The sequence below is a fragment of the Pelodiscus sinensis genome, chromosome 2 (assembly GCF_052426305.1).
Source record: "Pelodiscus sinensis isolate ZL-2025 chromosome 2, ASM5242630v1, whole genome shotgun sequence".
In the NCBI taxonomy this organism is placed as follows: Eukaryota; Metazoa; Chordata; order Testudines; family Trionychidae; genus Pelodiscus; species Pelodiscus sinensis.
Window position 1 is genome coordinate 239,279,776 of NC_143053.1, and position 20,539 is coordinate 239,300,314.

Consider the following 20,539-nt stretch of genomic DNA (forward strand, 5'->3'; position numbering starts at 1 on the left):
TAGTAAAACTTCTAATGAAAAATCGCATGGACATTTTCACACAAAAAGAAAAATGTCCACAACATTGTCCAGTAAAGCTTTACCATTGAAGTTTCATTTGTTTATAAAAAGGTGAATCCTAAATGGAAAAACTTTTTATAGCATCCTGATCCTGTGATACTGTATTTAGGAGCCTAGTGGGCCTTTAACTCCCATTGAATTTTGCCTTATTGGCACCACAGAATCCTCCCATCCTGGATTTGCTCTGCCTGAGAACTAAGAATGAGAAATTACATTCAAAGCTGTAAAAGTATTAATTGATCATCCATGGTGACCATGTCATGTTTCTTTGTGACTAGCAACTAAAAGGTTTGCTCCTTCCGAGGCACAAATTCTAAATAGCAGCTAGAATTTTGCAGCTTCCACAAGGCCGTTTGACAAGTCTCCATACTTTGCCCCATGGGGCTGCTGCACTTTCAAAATGATGGTGCGGCACATCTAATTTTAGATGAGAAGAGCAATTAGTAATTAAAAATAATAATCTTGAAACATTTAAGTTGCACTCTCCTTGATTGGTATCTCCAAACCACATGCACGGAATCTTAATTCCTCTGACAAATCTTTCAATTTCTGCTTAGAAATTGCTAATACACTTCTCATCCAGAGCAGGGCTAGCTTCTCAGCACAGAAAATAATAATTGTAGGTGAGACGAACATCTCCTCCTACCCTGAACACAATAATTTTCATTCCTCTGAGCCCTCAAATAATTTACAAGCACAATAGCCAACTGTTTGTGGCTTTGATGACAATAATTTGTTTTAAAGGACTATTAAGTAGTAGCATGTATTTACCAGCTAAGAGGCCCCTGCGGGAGAGTATGTGACATGACCCACATTTGTTAGGGTAGATATTTCCCACTTTATTATGTTTGGTCTCATAAGGATAATGCCCCATGAGAGACATCAGCTTATTTAGAAATTGTTCCAAAGGCACAAAAGGCCCCATTAGTTAGTGTAAAGTACTCAGTCTTTGGCAGTTAGTTTCACTCTAACATAACTTCAGCTAGGATGAGCATTTCAAATAAGTTTCTATAATTCTGCTACTATAAGGAAAAGAAAAGACATTGGGATAGTCCTGAGGTCCTGTTCTTCAAATACTTATCTATGAAGGCATTTTTGATGTAGCTAAATTAAGACCTTTCCACAGACCATCGCTATTTTTTTTATAGATGTTGCAGTTTGAATCCCATTGTCTAGGACTGACAGATAAGCAAACTCCCATGGATTTCAGTGGAACCAGGATTTCAAACCTGAAATCAGGAGCAGTGGAAGCTTCCTAAAAGTAGGGGGACACCAGTGCCCAAAACATGCCACCCCTGAAGTCCCCCCTACTGCCTTGAAGTCCCTCCCACTGCCTTTTCTCCCCAAGCCCCCATCCTGCACCACCTTTTCCCCTGATGCTCTGCTCCTGCATTGCCTCTTCCCAGGCTCACTGATGGAGGAGGGTAGGGGGCAGTTGCCCCAAGGCCCAGAGATCCAAAGGGGCACAGAGCTTCCAGCCGCTGCCACCACTACTGAGGCAGTGGCAGGAGCACCGGGCCTCTTTGAATTGCTGCCAAAGCACTGCTCCTCACAGCTCTGAGGGCTGGGGGGGGGGGGGGGAGATGCCACAGTATGGGCAATGCTAAGTGCTGACTGACTTTGCCCCACCCCTTCCACTCAAGGTACCTCTCTTTCCGGGGCACACAGCCGGCCCCCACACACACCTTGCCCCTGGGTCTGCGGTGACTGTCAGTCCCGCTGTCTCGTCCATCTTCAAGACCTCCCCCTCCCATCCTGCTCACTCCTCTCCAACGTCTCCCAACCATTGTTTGCCCCTACAGCCAGTAAAAAGTGGGAGGGCATAGCCTTTTCAAAGTGATGGGACCATGGCCCATGCTCTCTCTCTCTCTCTCTCTCTCTCTCTCTCTCTCTCTCTCTCTGTGTCTCGGACACACACACACTCCCCGCCATTCCAGTCCCTGTCTGAAATTGTGGATCAAGAAACATTCAAGACTGGTTGCTTTAAAATTAATACAGAGAAAGAGAAAATACCTCAGGTAATACTCTGAATAAAGTCATGGGATACCTAATTATCACCCCCAAACAGGATTTTGGCCTACAAAGACAGAGAGATGAGAAGAGGGTAAAGGGTTTAGCTTCGGCTTATAAAATCATGTGTTTCTTTTTCCTCGTAAATATGGACTTATATTGGGGATGATCCCCAAGAATCTCTATGAGTGGTAATAACACCATTATACAGCTCTTAGCCAACATTTCAAACGATGCTTTTGGTCCTAGGTGCTGCAACTTCCAGGTGTTCAAGTTGTGCCATCAGACAGGGGCCTGATTTTCCTAAAGTGCTGAACACCCACTCTCTGTAAATCAGGGTCTTTAATCTCTGAAGTAGGCACCCCAAAGTTGGGACACCTAGCAATGGCTCTGATTTTGAAAATGAAGGCCTTTTCCTCTGTATGTGGTTGTCTCTGCAGCAAGGCATGACCAAGAACACCTAAACATGTCTGAAACAAAATACAGGACTATGTAGCACTTTAAAGACTAACAAGATGGTTTATTAGATGATGAGCTTTCATGGGCCAGACCCACTTCCTCAGATCAAATAGTGGAAGAAAATAGTCACAACCATATATACCAAAGGATACAATTTAAAAAAATGAACACATATGAAAAGGACAAATCAAATTTCAGAACAGAAGGGGGATGTCATGTCTGACATCCTAGCCAAATAAGAGCCAGAGGTATGCATGCATAGCAGACAATATGTGTTATGATTCCCCCCTTCAAATACAAACACACATAATACTAGGGTACATTTATGAAATATCTATAGTCACCATTAACTTTAATGTGAAGAGCTCAAAGTACTTTTCAAATATGAATTAGTGTTAATTAGAGATGATGTTTAGAGATTAAAGATTAGTTGTTACCATTCAAGAGAGAGCTCTTGGGGAGTCATTGTGGATAATTCTCTTAAAACATCCTCTCAATGTGCAGCAGCAATCAAAATAGCAAACAGAATGTTAGGAATCATTAAAAAAAGGATAGAAAATAAGACAGAGAATATCTTATTGCCTCTGTATAAATCCATGGTACACCCACATCTTGAATACTGCGTGCAGATGTGCGTCATCTCAAAAAAGATATCTCGGCATTGGAAAAAGTTCAGAAAAGAACAACAAAAATGATTACCGATATGGAACAGCTACCATATGAGGAGAGGCTAATAAGACTGGGACTTTTCAGCTTAGAAAAGAGAAGACTAAGGAGGGATATAATAGAGGTCTATAAAATCATGACTGATGTGGAAAAAGTAAAAGTTAGGAAAAGTTATTTACGTGCTTCCATAACACAAGAATTAGGGGGTCACCAAATTAAATTAATGGGTTTAAAACAAATAGAAGGAAATATTTCTTCACACAGCGCACAGTGGAACTCCTTGTCAGAGGAGTTAAGAAGACAAAGACTGTAACAGGGTTCAAACAAGGGCTAGATAATTGCATGGAGGATAGATCCACCAATGGCTGTTAGCCAGGATTTGTAGGAATAGTGTCCCTACCCTCTGTTTGTCAGAGCTGGAAACGGCCCTGTTCTGTTGAGTCCCTCTGGGGCACCAGGCATTGGCCACTGTTGGAAAACAGGATACTGGGGTAGATGGCCCATTGGTCCAACCCAGTATGGCCATTTTTATGATGTTGCTGCCATATACTGAATTATATTCTACCATTCTTACATTAAAATCCTGGGCTCTGGCTGCATAGAAAATGCTTCCGAAAATGAGAAGGGTGGCAGAACTTGTAGCATTTTAAATACTATTGGACTAGAAAGTTGTTCATATGGTAGTACTCCTTTTTCCATCTCTTTGTTCCTAACAGCACTCATAACGCTTTTAAACCATATTGATGAATTGAGAGCCTAGGATCCAAAAATGCTTCCCCGACCCCCACCCCAACCCTTCTAGAGGAAAGAATAGTTTCCACTGAAGCATGGAAATAGAAAATGAACCTAAAAGTCAGTCACATGTGAATTTCAGACAGGCCTTACTTGTGTGGTTCTGTTTAATCACCATACAGTTCCTTTGTGCTCTTCAGCTATACATAAATGTGGAGTTTTTATTTTGTTTAGAACTCATTTTTACACCCCCCCAGAAAACAACACAGGAGCAAAGACCTCAGCCCAAATTCAATGGATTTTAGGACACTGTTTTAAATATGGGTTGTCTGTGTAAGTTTATAACATATTCCTGCCCCTTTTTAGTTCCAAAATTCACAGGGACAGTTTTTATGTCTAATTTTAAGTCTCACATACCTCATCAATCCACTCCAAATGATTTTAACATTTGCACTCTCTAATTCTGGTTTGGTCTGACATTTTGTTCCAGCTGAAGTGGCTTCCTTCTCTCCCTGCAATTAGCTGAGATTAAGCAGTTGAAAAAACCAGCCTGGCAAAGCTCAGAAATGTTCAGAGTCACTGATGCTTTGATCCCACTGAACAGGAGAGCAGTCATAGACAGTAGTTTATACTGTTGAGTTACATATATAAAAACATCTTGGAGTGGACATACTTTTAAGCCGTCTTGTGGCAAAGAGTGTTCCAGCAGGTGGCATCACATTAACATCTAGCAAGCAGTATCTACCCCAAAGTCAGTCCAAAGCATTGATGTAAAATAAAGGGATTCTTTTTCAATAATTATAGTTGCATACATGGCTTAATGACACAATAAGACTCATGTTCCAAAGATCTGGATTCAAAATTTAACAAAGATCAGGGCGTGCCTTTTAATAAAACATTTTCTTAAAACATATTAGAGAGTAGCATATTGGAACATCTGTTTTGTTTATTCTGATGAAGCAAACATCTTGGGACATGCAGCAGCGCATAAGGGTTTAGTCACATGGCATCCACTGAATTTAATAGCCATTGAGCAGCTAAAACCCCTTATCAATTCTTTGGAAATGTATCCCAGGGTGTATGTGCACAGGCCACAGCTGCATGAAGCCTATCTGCTAATTCTATCAGTTCTCCCTCTCCCTAGGTAGAATTTGTATTAGAAAGTAACAAAGTTCGAAGACTTGGCCAGTCCATGTAAGCATTTGAAGGGTGAGATGTTTCGGTATGATCTCTTACATTTACAAAACTGTGCTGGAGATCTATGAAAATCTTTGTTGCTAAACTACTGGTACTTCCAATCCAAGGCAGAAATACCATAAAACTGCCATTCTCCTAGTATTTTGGCCCTTCCAAGGCCAGATCTGACATGAATTAGAGGGACAAGAGTGCACTAACAACAAGTTTAATGAGAAAAAAAAGTTTTCCAAATGTTTTGTAACTCACATAAGAGTTGTTTTTTATTTCAATTCAAAAAAATGGCCAGCAGTTGTTGGAGGAGCCTGTTCTTATTTTTCCTGAACTAGATCACTCCTCCTTAATTATCTCTCTCAGCTCATTCTGTGCTGCTTGGCCCCTGGCTAGGTAACATTTACTTGGCACAATCAGAATTATGTAAATGATGGGATATTCCCCTTGCCATGCAGATCATAAATTCTTCAGGCAGCTGCATCACATCTCCCTGGTTACCTTGCAGGGTTTGAAATACAAGAGTGAGTACAAATGGGTTAGCTGTTTGGTGACTGTTTTCAACTGCTTTAGAGTGTCTGTGGCATGCAAGTTGATGACAGTGAGAGGAATGGAAACAAACCAACAAGACAGGGAAGGAAAGGCTGGGGGGTGGGAGGGGAGAGAACATGTTTGAAAGGAGGACCAGTAAGTCTGGAACCTATATACAGGAGTTATATAGATTTTGATCTGAGTAAACCAAGCCAGACACAACTCTATTCTTCTTGCTGTTCTGTGTGTACAGTCCTCCATATAAGGGTGTGTCTAAATTCTCTGTGATCATTTGGTCCTTCTTCTGATTGTGTTTGCTATGAAGCAATGGTACTGATTGCTCTATCCCGCAAGCCAGTAGTTTAAGGAAAAACATGCTGGGCTGCGTCTAGATTGGCATGATTTTCCGGAAATGCTTTTAACAGCAAATCTGAGCTGTCTACACTGGCCCTTTTGCGCAAAAGCTTTGCGCAAAAGGACTTTTGCCCGAACAGGAGCAGCGTGGTATTTCCACAAGAAGCACTGATTTCAGACAGTAGGAAGTCAGTGTTCTTGTGGAAATTCAAGCAGCCAGTGTAGACAGCTGGCAAGTTTTTCTGTAAAAGCAGCTGCTTTTGCGGAAAAACTTGCCAGTCTAGACACAGCCGGTATGTCCACACTACAGAGTTTTTTCAGAAAAATAGCTGTTTTTTCTAAAAAAAAACGAATTATTTTCACACTGCAATCACATTCTTCCAAAAGAAAATTGAAAGAACAGAGGGGGTTTTCCGCCATTGGTAATCCTCTTTCTATGAGGAAGAAGCTTTTTTCCAAAAGAGCCCTTTCGGAAAAAGGCTTGTGTGGACGGGAAGAGGGACTTCCTTTGGAAGAAAAGGAAAAGCACAGGTATTCTGGTGGCCACTCCACCCATAGTAATCATATCTTACGTGCGAGATAGTGTCCAGTCAGTGTGGACGCTATCTTTCAGAAAAGCAGATTGCTTTTTCAATGTGCTTTGGCAGTGTGGACCCTCTCTTTCATAAGAAGTTTTTTCGGAAGAGCTCTTCTGGAAAAGCTTCTTCCGAAAGAAACCTGCAGATTAGACATAGCCACAGGAAGTTTTCATTGGACCCTACTGGAGGAGGACGTTTGAACATGAGATGTGGGTGGGATCAGACCACAAGGGCAGTGAATATTTGTGAGGTTCTCAGTTCATGCAGTGATGAGCACCACAGACACGAATCGTAAAAAAAAATGCAATTGCATCACCCCACGCTAAAGACAAAATGTTAGCTGTATTAGGAATGCCCAGGCAATCATGCTGCTATTAACTATTCCCAGACATGGTTGTGGAATTAGTCTAGACGGGCCCTTAAAGAGCCTACTCTTGAACTAAGAACAAGATTTTTAAAATGCAAGAAAATGAAGAATGAATGATCACAGGAGGATCAGCCGATGTAGCTACTGGCAGGTCACAGCTGACATTGCTGTTCTACATGTGTTTGCTGCACTTGCTAGTCCCAGTGTTCTGAAGCAATTTATTTTCCCATTGCTTTTTTGTAAACAATCCATTGGCACCAGCCAAAGTCAATCAATTGCTTCAACTAGTGCTAACAGCACAGGATACACTATAACAAAGCAAATGCACTGAAAAATGACAGGAAGAAACCAAGCACAGCTAGGGAACCCACACAAAGCCAGCTGCTCTCTGCCAGTGGCATGATCAGCTCAGAGACTTGTCATACCTTATTCTGTGTGATGACCAAGTTACAATATAGACTTGAACCCTGATGTATACATATAATCAGGATAAGCATACTTAGCAAATCCTAACTTTTCCATTGACACCTTACATAACACACTTTGTACAAGATATGTTGCAATTCTGTAATAGGGGCAACATCAGGGATATAAGTGATCGTATTCAACTATGCAGTATCAACCCCTAATACAAAATTGATACAAAAAAGATTGTCTAGAATGCAGCCTAGAAACTTCCCTTTCTTCTAACTCAGTATTAGAAGAATCAATGTATAACAGAAATGGTTAAATCACATCTGACTAAACAGACTTTCTCTTTGTAATGTCTATTTTGGAAGTAACAGTGTTACTTGATCCTTTTAGAAACCCATGGTAATATTTGGTCAGACCATTAATGGATTGGACATGCTCTTGTGGGAGTTGCAGCAAAATCCCTGCATGGTTCATGTGGACTCACTGGGAGCTAATGAAAATAGCTAATTTGTCCATCTAAACTCTGGCAAATGATTGGAACCCATTTAACATCGACTGAATGTAATCATTAGTGTTCTTCATAGTGAAGGTATCTTAGGGTACGTCTAAACTACATGCCTCTGTCGTCAGAGGCAAGTAGATTTGTTGTTTTGGCAAAGTCAAATGAAGCCGCGATTTAAATGATCGCGGCTTCATTTACATTTACATGGCTGCTGCGCTGAACTGACAAACAGCTGATTAGCTGTTTGTCTGCTCAGCGCACTAGTCTGAATGCTCCCCTGTCGACATCAAAGCCCTTTGTCGGCAGCCCCGGTAAACCTCGTCCCACGAGGAATAACGGGGCTGCCGACAAAGGGCTTTGATGTCGGCAGGGGAGCGTCCAGACTAGCGTGCTGAGCCGACAAACAGCTGATCAGCTGTTTGTCGGCTCAGCGCGGCAGCCATGTAAATTTAAATGAAGCCGCGATCATTTAAATCGCGGCTTCATTTGACTTTGCTTATGTGTCTAATCTACATGCCTCTGATGACAGAAGCATGTAGTCAAGACACAGCCTTAGTGTTTAAGCCCTGAAATCAATGTGGGTGATGTGCCTCAGTTTCCCTGTTCATACAGGAAATCACAATTGTAATGGCTTGTCTGCTGTGAAAAGTTCAAGGTTTGTTCACAGTCACTAGTATGAAAAAAACGATCCCATCAGGCTCTCATCACGTGTGTTCTTATGTAATACAAGAGCATAACCATAAGGATTCCTTGCAAAGAGTGTCTTTTCATTGGCCACTCCTAACTTTTTCAAGGGTTTTTTCCAAAAGATCATGCACATTGTATGTCTGTGCAGTGCTTGACATTAGCAACACATTTAGCAGAAGGTTTAGCATTAATATTAGAGTCAAATTTATCACAACTAGGCAACAAGGCGTCATCTAGAGAAACTTTCTGGAGCACAGAAGCAAGATGCTAGGAGGCTGTAGTGTCTTACATCTGTAGCATGAAATCTGCCCCATTCTGCTAAGAGAAAAAAATGGGACTGCATGAAAATAACAAAGCTGGGGAGGAGGGGAGTCAGCCATTCCCACAGGAAACCTGTGAGGTGAGGTTCTGAGGGGAGTGAGACTCCATGAGGGGCCCTTCACAAATGTTCCTCAGGATGGACTGACTAAGTGAAGAGAGGCTGGGATTCCTCCTCTCTCCACAGAGCAAGCAGCCATTCAGAACTCAAATTCCACTGGTCCTCTGACAGCTGGGCAGAGTCATGGGGCCATGGTAGCAGAGGTGTTTCAACAGAGGACCTATGCCTGTACACAGGGCCGGCCTGAACCCTTTTGGCGCCCTGGGCCAGGGCACGCGACGCCGCCCCCGGGGCACACAGCGCATGCGCGGGCCGGCCATGGCCGCTGGTGCGCAGTCTGGGGCCCGCCCCTGGGGCACACAGTGCATGCGCTGCCCAGCCTGGCCTGGTTAGCGTTGCTGGCATGCACGCCGGGCTGTGCAGGGCCCCGCGGCCATGGGGGGAAGGGCGCTGCTGGCCGGTGCCGCGGGCGGCGCTGCGGGAGCGGGCGATGGCAGCTGTAAGGGATGCTGCACACCCCTTACAGCTGCCATCAGGTGCCCCCCATCAGTTGGTGCCCTGGGAAGCTGCCCGGCTCGCCCATGCCTCCGTCCGGCCCTGTCTGTACATCAGCCTCGGGTCCGCTCTGTCTCCTCCCTCTGAGAATTGATGCACAAGGTACCATCCCATCCTTTTGAGGGAGGTTCCCAGTGTGAAATGGGCACCACACCAAAGTTAATACAGCTATAAGATGCATGAACATTTGAGCAGATTTACCTTTGGGTGCCAGAGAGATGTTTTTCCACCACCCCCCCCCCCTCTCCTGCTGCCCAACCTGCCTCATATTGTTCCATCTATATACAGAGCCCCTTTTATAGATCCAGGATCAGCCAGAGCAGCACTGTGGAGATGAGCAACCTGTGAACTCTCTTTCACACAAGTGGGAATGTTAGCTCTACAGCCCAAGGGGCACCTCCATGCATTAAGGTTGATTTCCTGCCTCCCATACTCATAGATAAACCAGCCATCTCTAGGATAATGATAATTTTGCTAATGAACTCAGATGCATACAATGTCTTAAATCCAAATTGATCCAAAGTGCTTTACAAATGCAACTATCTTTTGTATAAACTACATATCTACAGGTCTCATTTTGCATCTTACTAAAATGCAGCTAGCACAGCTAGCATGGCAAATATTTAACAGAAAATGTCAACATCTATGATGGACCAGACCAGGTCTGGGCACCGCTGAGGGTGTCCTGCTCAGGGCAAATTGCTCAAAACCGGGGCTGCTTACAGCCGTAGACTGGAGACCTTTCCCAAACAGGTCACAAACCAGTCACAACGAGTGCTTTAGCTGCCAATCCAGCCAGCAGGAAGCCTCATGAGCAAAACCCCTCAGACAACCCAGCTCTCCCTGTGCCACAATCAGCCCCAGGCCTTTCCCACAGGTGAGGGGTTATAGAACCAAATCTCACCTACCCCAAAACAGGTTCTCCCAGCCCCAAAGAACCAGCCACAAATTCCCAGTCGATTTATACTTTAGATCTTACCCACAAAATCATGCTGTGCCAATCCTTTAGAATCTAAAATCTAAAGGTTTATTAATTAAAAAAAAAGAAAAGGTTGTCAAGGAGAGTACATTACATGCACCAGTCACTAATTTCTTGATGCAGGCTCTCAGCAGAGATGTTACAAACTGCTATCTTAAAAGTCTCTGATGTACATCCTATGTCAGGATGGATCGACAATCCTCCCTGGCTCTCTGTCCCTCTCAAAGCTGCATCTGGGATCAATAGGAGAATTGAAGACAAAATGGAGTCAGCCTCATGACACTTTATATCTATTCCTGGTACCTTCCAAGCTGGAGCGGGTCACATAGTCAAGTGATCTATCCTTGTGTCCCCTGTCAGCAGCCAATAGATCTGACTGGTTTGCAGGTTTCCAGACACATTCCTGAGGTGTGTATGGGCCACCTTGAGAGCCATTTTCCTTAGGGCCCTGCTAATTAGCATTGTCATTGACTGAACAATCCTTCTTTACAACAGCCAGGCTTGGCCCATATTCATAACGCCACATATAGACATCATGCAAGTACATGAGTAGCATACATAGAATCAGAAGAACATAAGCTTTCATTTGACACCTCACATGGCTTCCTTTGTATAGACGTTGGGGCAACACCACCCCAAACACTACCCCAACACACACACACCCCTCCCCCGTGGGCGCAGCAGTGATCTGGCTGCTCCCCTTAAAATCCAATAACATGACAATACCACACGAGAGTGTAGTATGCATTATACAAGGGAAATTACAGGGGAATCTTAGGCAAGTAAAATTTAATTACCCAAATTTTACTTTGGCCAAGTCACCGGGTTTAAATCTTCTACTCTTGGGAATTTTTTGGAACTTCAAGCCTGGGCCTTAGACTTACATCTCCTTCGATGACATCTCTTCCAATAACATGGTACTTATAATCATACTGAGGTACTGCTTCAGTACAGGTCGGAGGGGAAAATCCAACACCCACACTAGTCTCTCAAAGCACCAGTGTTTACACAGCCAAGTATTGTACTGATCTGACCATCCTTAGCTTACAAGAACCAAGACTGGCACTTCACAACATACTGAAGGGAATAAAAATCAGAGTATTGCTTTAAAAAACCCTCTGCATTTTTTTGACTATGGTGGTAACTGTCAAAGTTATCTCAATTCCTGCTGGGTTAAAAACAGATTTGTGAAAAAGGCTGACAGTACAAGCTACTGAAGATATCCATTATGCTTCTGTCAGAGCTGTTCCCCAATCTGGCACTCTGAGTGCAGAAGATGGGGGCCCACAAGGTATCTTAAATACCTTGCTTCTATAGGCTCTGCATACAAAAACTCCCCAGAGTTACAGATTTGCTGACTTTGTAGGATAGCTGCCACCATTAAGTGATTTAACCCTGAAAAAACAATAGGGAACACTTGAATTCTTTCCCTGGGTACCCCAAGCTCTTTTTCCCCAAGAGAGCTAGAAAAAGGAAGCCAAAATCACAGGAAACCAAATTGTATCTCTGATAGCTGACCTCCAAGGCTAGGCAGACTCACACAGACCTTCTGTTACTTTCCAGGACACAAGAATCAAATCATCGCCTTAAAAAAATATGATTTTATTAACAAAACAAAAAGATATACTTTATAAAGCATACTTGGTTGCTAGGTGTTATAGAGCAACTAAGAAAAGAACAGATTAAAAATACAAAGAATCAATGTTCTTTGGAATGAAACTTAAATGGTGAATGGGGGAGGGAAGGCATAGATTCACACTGAGAAGTTTAACCAAACAACCAAAATAAAGAAAAATACCCTTATCATGACTAAATACATGTTTTCCCTCTACTCAAGATCTGTGCTGATCCATACTTCAAAGCCAGTCCACTCCCATGTCCAATATTTCTTATAGGCATGGTAATTCTGATTATTGCATCTGCTTCCTCCAGCCCTTAATTTAGGATTTTTTTCTGCAAAGAGAGCAGGCAAGGTATCTAAATACAATCCACATTTCAGCACTGTATCCCCACTGGTTCTTCTGTCCCCCTGCCAACACTCTTGCTAGCTACCTGAGTTTTACCCCTTAGGGTATGTGTACACTACCACCCTAGTTCGAACTAGGGTGGTTAATGTAGGCAACCGAAGTTGCAAATGAAGCCCAGGATTTGAATTTCCCGGGCTTCATTTGCATCTTGCCAGGCACCGCCATTTTTAAATGTCCGCTAGTTTGGACTCCGTGCCCGCAGCTACACGCGGCACAGACTGGGTAGTTCGGATTAGGCTTCCTATTCAGAACTACCGTTACTCCTCATGGAACGAGGTGTACCGGTAGTTCAGAATAGGAAGCCTAATCCAAACTACCTAGTCTGTGCCACGTGTTGCCGCGGGCACGGAGTCCAAACTAGCGGACATTTAAAAATGGCGGTGCCCGGCAAGATGCAAATGAAGCCCGGGAAATTCAAATCCTGGGCTTCATTTGCAACTTCGGTTGCCTACATTAACCACCCTAGTTCGAACTAGGGTGGTAGTGTAGACATACCCTTAGTTACTGGGTGCTGGCCAGCCCTCCTGTCTATCACAGCTTTTCATGGGCTGCAACCTTATTCAATTTCCTGTTTGATTTAAAGGATCTCAGGTGAGGTTCCATGATGCGAGTTGAGGTATCACAGACATTTTTATTCATCTCAGGAGACAATTGTGTAAACATTTAATTATTGTCTTTCTGTCATTACTTTTTTCTGACCCAGTGAACAGTACCAAGCACATAGTAAGAAAGTACCGAGGACATCTACGAACGAAGATTGAATCTGGAGAAGGAACCATCCCTGTCCGATGCCATAATGCAGTTCAGACATGGGACGGGGTGTTGTTGGGAGAGCAGCTAGTCACAATGTCCTGCACAGACAAAATTGCCAGGTAATGTGAGCATCTAATTTATACACTATAAAACTGGATGCTGTGTGGAAATGAGGTTGATGTCACAGAGGACTATGACTACTGGTGGAGAATAAATAGCAGGTGCTGATAAACCCTAAGGAAAGAATGACCCAGTTTGCATGTAAATTTAAGGCATATAAATAGGATGGAATAGAAATAGAATATTTTCCCCCAAAATTCTCTGTGGGTCATTAGCTGCTCTTTAAAGTATGACAAAAAACATAAAACCTCTTTTGCGGCATTCTCACCAATCGAATTTCTGTTTGCAAATTCAACATTATTGGATGATTTATCTCTGAAGTGATAAACCAATCATGATTCAAATAAACTTAGTTCATTTGCATCCTATTGCATAAAGTTCTGTAAATGGCAAAAATATTTATAGTTTCAAAAATGTAATTTCAAAGCTCTGATGTCATCACCATAATAGAAAGCCTTCTGATGAATTAATCATGAAAAGTGATCTCTTTGCCTCGGTAACTATGATGGGATTTTTGTTTATTTGCTAGCTATACTCAGTAAATAAAATGCATATTTACTAAGTCACTACTTAACTTATGATATTATAGACATTGCGGATTCCACACTTTTAGGGTTCCACTGCTGTTTTTACAAGAGCTTTGAACAGGGCTGAAGTGGGAGCTCTACGCAGTAACAGCATAAGCCCCTGCTCTCAACCCTGAGTGATAAACAGTGTAAAATCACAGAAAAGTAATAATGGACTTTATTACTGAATAACAATCATCCTCAATTCAAGCAGGGCCTTCTATTTATATTTCTTAATATAGAACAGTTCCCATTAAAAACTCAACATTTGCCAACAAATATTCCATCGTGGCATATGAGATATCATAGCTACTTCCCATGCTAAGTCTAGGGTACTATTAGCATGTATTGATTATTTTAAATGGCAGCCACTCTGTGTATACATATTTAATACACATACACATATGTAAATATACTGGCCTGTACTCAGGAACTTCTGGGGGGTGGAGGGTGCAAGGCATGGGAGGGGCTGGTGGTGGCCCTGCCCCTGACACGGTGGCCCAGCCCCGCCCCCTGGTTTCGCTCCAGGGATAGGAGGGGGGATGGGAATCAGCCCCAGCCTTCCCCCAGCTGACTGAAACATAGGGAAGGGAGGCTAGAGAAATGTGCTACCCCAGCCTCATTCTTATTTGGAGGACCATGGAAAGATGCATTTGCACCCTTCACACACACTCCCTGTGTATGGGCCTGCTATATATAAATATATATGTGTATAGATGCTCGTGTGTTATGTATACTATGTATATTAAAAATACATACCTCTCTCCTTGTAAAATACAATGCATCACTGTTATAAGAAATGTAAACATGGGCTAAATTCTCTGCTGCCATTTTATGCATATGACCTCAATGGAATTACATCGGCAGAGGATTTGACCATGAATGTCAAGGGCCAAAATCAGCACAGTGCTAGAAAAATACTACTGCTTAATGCACTTGCCCAAATTCTGCTCTGAGCTTTTCCTATGAAATCCTGCTGAAGTCAGTAAGGATGTACAGTACACAGTTGAGAACAGAATTTGGCCAAGAATGGTAGAGCTGATCCAATCATAAAATTGGAGTGCTAAGAAAACAAATGATAATACATCTAAATATTCACTCTGTGATAGATAGAATGGTCACTAAATAACTTTGGTTTGTGTGGTGAAGAAAAGACAGTCTCTTCTGTAATATGTTCATGTATTTGGAAAGAGATAAAAGCAAACTCAAAGCTGAGAGTTCCAGCAGAACTCTCCCACTTTCAGCTACAACTGGGCTTTCTAAATCCAGACCTAGACAGACTACAAATACTAAACAAGTTAAAGTTTCTGAATTGAAATTTTGTAGTCTCTGTGGTTTTGAATGTCAATAGACAGTAAATTAAATATCAGCTCTGCAAGCAGTATTATATTTGTTATTGATGGGAATGTCAATTTTAATATAGACTCTCGGAAGCTGAGTTTTCTCCAGATACATGTTCTTTTATCCAATATTATATCTGTTTAGCCCTTTCAGTGAATCCTGCTACATCTCCGTGAACCTGATCGTTACCATGTAACTGAATGGCATTAAAACTTTAAAGGAGTATTACAGAGTGCCATGTAATATTCTTATATTATCAAAAGAAAATTTACAGCCTCCTCCTTGCTGTGCTCTAATTGTTGCTATTGTTATTATTTATTTCTACAGCTCTGTAAATGTGCATGACACTAAACAGACAAAACACAGTATACCCTGCTCTGACAAGCTAAACAAAGGTGTAACTAGATGAGTGACAATTACAAACATTGTAGGTAGGGATAAAAGAAAACAAAGGTAACCTCAATAATACCTCAATGTTGTGGTCTATACAGCAGGTGTTTTCAAAGTAATGAGATTTACATGTGATGTGACACCATCTCTGAAGGTCAGCCTTCATAGAACATGTCTGTTTTAAGGAAGCACTCAGTTAAGGAAAGTTTAGAAGCCTGGTAGATGGGTGAGGAAGGGATTTTCAGTGCATACAGGGCTGATTGGAAGGAAGTCCTTCAGCAAGAGTGCAAGAAGGAAACATTGGAGGAGAAAGCTATGAGGTTTGGGTGAAGCAAATAAAACAAGAGAGGAGTGAAAAGAGGGTACAGCATAGAGACAGGATAATGATCTATTGTGAAGAATTTTGAAGCTGAGGGTGTGAACGCAGAATTGGATGTGGAAGGTAAGGAGAAGCCAGAAAAGGGGAAGTGTGGTGACAAAGGATATGAAGAGAAGCTGAGTCAGAGAGGTGACATTGGGCATGCAGAGAAGCTATGTCAGAATTTGGATGACTCATAAAGCCAGGGGTACAGGAGGCAAAACAATAGGTAAGGAAGATTGAGAGGAGCAATGTGGTGGCAATACGGAGAAAAAAAGAAGTTCAAAAGGGCACTACACCTCTAAAGCCAAGTAACAGTCAAAGCCTCTAAAGGAGGGCATGATCAACCATAGCAAAGAAAGAGGACAGATGAAGAAGGATGGAGATGGAAAGGAGGTATCGAAGGTTTACACCCTTGGCTGTGGAGAGAGTAAAGTCAGTGGGGTAAAGAGGGTAGGTATCAGTCATCAGGATTCAGAGGGAAGGAAGGAACATTGAGGTTAATGAAGAAGAGATTGCGGAGGTGAATGGAAGAAGGGGAGAAGGGTGCTACTGAGAAAGACAAATGGAGTCAAAAGAATGCTGGGGGACATTATAAATGGCACATTTGAAGGAAGAGGTGAAGGTGCTAAAGGAAAGAACCATATACCAAAAAAAGTCTCATAATCTCCAAAAACCTAAGTTCTGTTCACGCTGGGCAGGATCAGCAAGGGGGCAGGGCAAATATAGCTTAACCCCACCTTTGCATTCCTCCAAGACTGCTTACTCCACAGCTGGGAAAGAAATCCAGGGAATGAGAAGAACATTGGTTTAATGTCTTCTTTACACTCCTCCTCTGCAGAAGGTTATTATTCAACACTTCTGAACTCCAAATATTCACCATAAACTGTAAACAGCTCAATCCCCAATGACTGCAGGGACTGCGGTGACACAGAAACCTATGTGCACATTATCTGGACTTGCCCTACAGTAAAAAAAAAACTTCCGAAAATGAACCCTTGTTTGTATAAATAATATGTTTGACAAAAATCTCTCTTATACTCCTTTGATTATATTGCTTGGAAAAGCCCCTCAGGAGAATTAGGCTATTAGAGAATGTTCCCCATCGAGAACCTTGCTAGTAGCTGCTAAAATATGTATTAATTTGCACTGGCTGCAGAGGAACTTAGTACCAGCATATCAAAGATCCTGGCGATGGAAAGCATTACTGAGCAACAAATTATGTTCTTTCCTGCTTATAAGATAGCCACAAGCAGAACATGGGTTAATCAGATTTATTTATTACTACACATTGACCCAGCATTGATCGGGTCCTTAAGGAGGGATCCCAGGGAGGGAACTGGGGATGTCATGGTTCCCCTCCCCAGCCTCAGCTGCCCCCCACTCACCTGCATTCTCCGTGCCAGCTCCTGTGACCAGCTCCATTCCCTGCCCTCCCTGTGACTGGGCCCAAACCCCACTTACCAGGCAGCAGTGAATGGTGTGAGCACAGGACAGAGGGCTCAGGAGGAACAGAGGGCAGCTGTGCAGCCAGTGGCAATTTCTTCTTAAATGTGTCAGTTTTCTCTGGCTGGCTGCAGTGGCCAACTCTGCTCCTCTAGCCTCCGTATGTGCTGCTCCTCACCACTCGTGCTTCCCTGAGCCTGTCAGGTGAGCCTCCACCCTGCCCTGCTCCTGCCTAGGGTGGACAGCTCTCCCGATCAGATGGACCAGATGCCATTTGCAGCAATGGTGTCCAGTGCAAGAGAGTTGGCAACCCTACCACGTCTTCCCCCATACCTTCCCCCACCCCTGCAAAGTGTGCACTCCCCCCAAATGGAGGAGGTGTCATTGCTGAGGGGCATCGGGCACCTGCACTAGTAAGGATGGCCTTGGTGGTAACACCCTTCTTCCATTCTGGCTGAGTCTTCTGGGAGCGACAGGCACAGCCCTTGCCAGAGCCATCTCATGAGTATTTTGAGGTGGCTCAAAATACCCCACTGCAGAACAGTAGCTGAAAGCCAATGTCCCAACTTTTATGCATAACAGCAATTTACAGGGATCAGTACAATTTTGGGGTCTGTCTTAGATACATTGTCATACATTTTTGCACCCATCTGTCTGCATATTTGGTATTTTCATCATTTACAAAATCTGCAGCCCCATGCTATTTTCAGAAGCACCTGGGTACCTAACTCCCATTCATCTCAAAGGGTGTTAAGCGCCGAGGTGCCTCTGAAAATCTCATCAAGCACATACACACCTTTGAAAATCTGCTCTATATGCTTAATGCTAAGCTCTTTTGAACATCTGGCCCCAACTATGGGAGTTGAGATCTTCTGAAAATCTGACTATACACATTGTGCAACATACTGTCTTTCACTCCGAACAGTTCTGCCATCATATTTCAGAGCAGTGTTAATTGTACACCCCTCTTCGAGCTGCCCACAGGCCTCCTCCCCATCCCCAGCAGCTTAGAGTGTCTCTATTCCTGGCAAAGATTACTTGGTTGGAATGAGGCTATGTTGAGAAATGGTCAGGTCAGGACACAATGCAGGGGCCCTGGCTTCTAGCCTCATTCAGAAATATCCTTTGGACAAGAGGATCTCCTGGCAGACCACTTGTGGGAGGTTTGAGGGACATTCCCAATTGAACCACAGAGTTTCTAGCACAGGCGTAGGAGTAAATACCAGCCAGATACATCCCACATTGCACTCACTCTGGACTTTAGACCATAAACCGTTTTTATAATTGTTTTCTCTAAAAAAGCTACCTCAGAAGGACAGCTCTATAAGGCTGTATTTTTGTGCCACCACGTTACCCATTGAGCAGTTACCTACTATTTCAAAAAGACACCAAAGTTAAACCCAGGGGCTAAATGAGATTTATAACATCTGAATTATACCTCACCCGTACAATGACATGAATAGCAGCAGAGTGCCTCCAAACTTCATGTTTGCCATTGTCAAATAATCTATTCTTGTTCCCTGGCTAAGATTCAAGGGTCCTTCTGGCCCATTGCTAGTGAATAGATCTGAATAGCTATTGAGGGAGGCATTCATAATAGGGTAAGATAAGAGTGGTTTTAAAGAACAGCATAAGGATTTAGCAATAGGGAGCCAAAATAGAACTTTACAAAGTGATTTGGACAAATTAAGCTGTGTTTAAATGTACCATAGAAAAATGCTAAACCAAAAGTCAGTGACAGAGCTTCACTTTTTTAGATCTATTTTAGGGTTAGCCTGTCGACCAGAAACACTATTAACAGAAAACTGAGCCTGGCAAGGTAACTCTTAAAATAAGCTACTTCAAAAGCTGCATATTAACGTAAATGAAAACCAATTACAGTTAGATCTTCAGTTAGAGATCATTTGTGCACACAACACAGTCAACTTGTAATTCTCACTCTTAACCCCATCTGTGTGACTGAGAATTCAACTTCAGTCTTTCATGACAAAGGATAGTCCAGAAAAAAAATACAAACGTGAATGCACATGCACACTTGTCACACTGTGAAGATACTGATCAAAAACTAATGCACTAGTTCCAGTTTCCAGACAAATAGTAGCTAAATAGTCATGTAAACAGGAAGATGGTAGATACTCTGCTGAATATGGATCACTATGAGTGACAATTTATATGGTTCAGAGGGGTAGCCGAGTTAGTCTGTAACAGGAAAAACTTAAAAAACAACAAATAGTCTAGTAGTATTTTAAAGAGTAACAAAACATGTAGGCTGTGTCTAGACTGGCAAGTTTTTCCGCAAAATCATCTGCTTTTGCGGAAAAACTTGCCAGCTGTCTACACTGGCCATTTGAATTTCCGCAAGAACACTGACGATCTCATGTAAGATTGTCAGTATTCTTGTGGAAATACTGTGCTGCTCCTGTTCAGGAAAAAGCCCTCTTGCGCAAATCATTTGCGCAAGAGGGCCAGTGTAAACAGCACAGTATTGTTTTCTGCAAAAAAGCCCTGATCGCGAAAATGGCTATCGGGGCTTTTTTGCACAAAAGCGCGTCTAGATTGGCCACGAATGCTTTTGCGCAAAAGTGCTTTTCCGGAAAAGCGTCCTGCCAATCTAGACACTCTTTACCGCAAATGCTTTTAACGGAAAACTTTTCCATTAAAAGCATTTGCGGAAAATCATGCCAATCTAGACGTAGCCCTAGAGAGTTAGAACATAACACATTTTTCTCAACTCACATGTGCCCCCTGCTGTTCTGCTCTCCCCGCTGAACAGAGCAGGTATATGAGAGCAGCAGTTTCTTCATCATGATCACACTTTGTCGCTTCAGAGCCACACAACCTCATCTTCTTGGTTTCCCTTCTCCCGCACATAGCTCTATTATGTGGATTTGCTTGGGGGAGAGGGGAAGGAGTAAATTAACAATCTGAAGCCACAATAGTTTCATGTTTGGAATGTGTCTCTTTTAATTTCAGCAGCAAGGGGAAGGGACAGAGTTTAAGAGGGAAGAGTGCAGAAGGAGAGGGGGGCCAAGAGCACAAAGCATCAGAGGAGGATAAAAAAAAAGCCATGGTGGTAGGGG

The 20,539-nt window shown here is 42.8% G+C and overlaps 1 protein-coding gene across 1 annotated transcript in view; it reads left to right on the forward strand.

Moving 5' to 3' along the window:
• Positions 1 to 20,539, forward strand: part of ADARB2 (adenosine deaminase RNA specific B2 (inactive)) — a 469,731-nt gene that overhangs the window by 422,743 nt on the left and 26,449 nt on the right. The window contains exon 7 of the mRNA XM_006111888.5: positions 13,189 to 13,357. Coding sequence (XP_006111950.2) covers positions 13,189 to 13,357 — 169 coding nt within the window. The remainder of the gene's footprint in view (positions 1 to 13,188; positions 13,358 to 20,539) is intronic.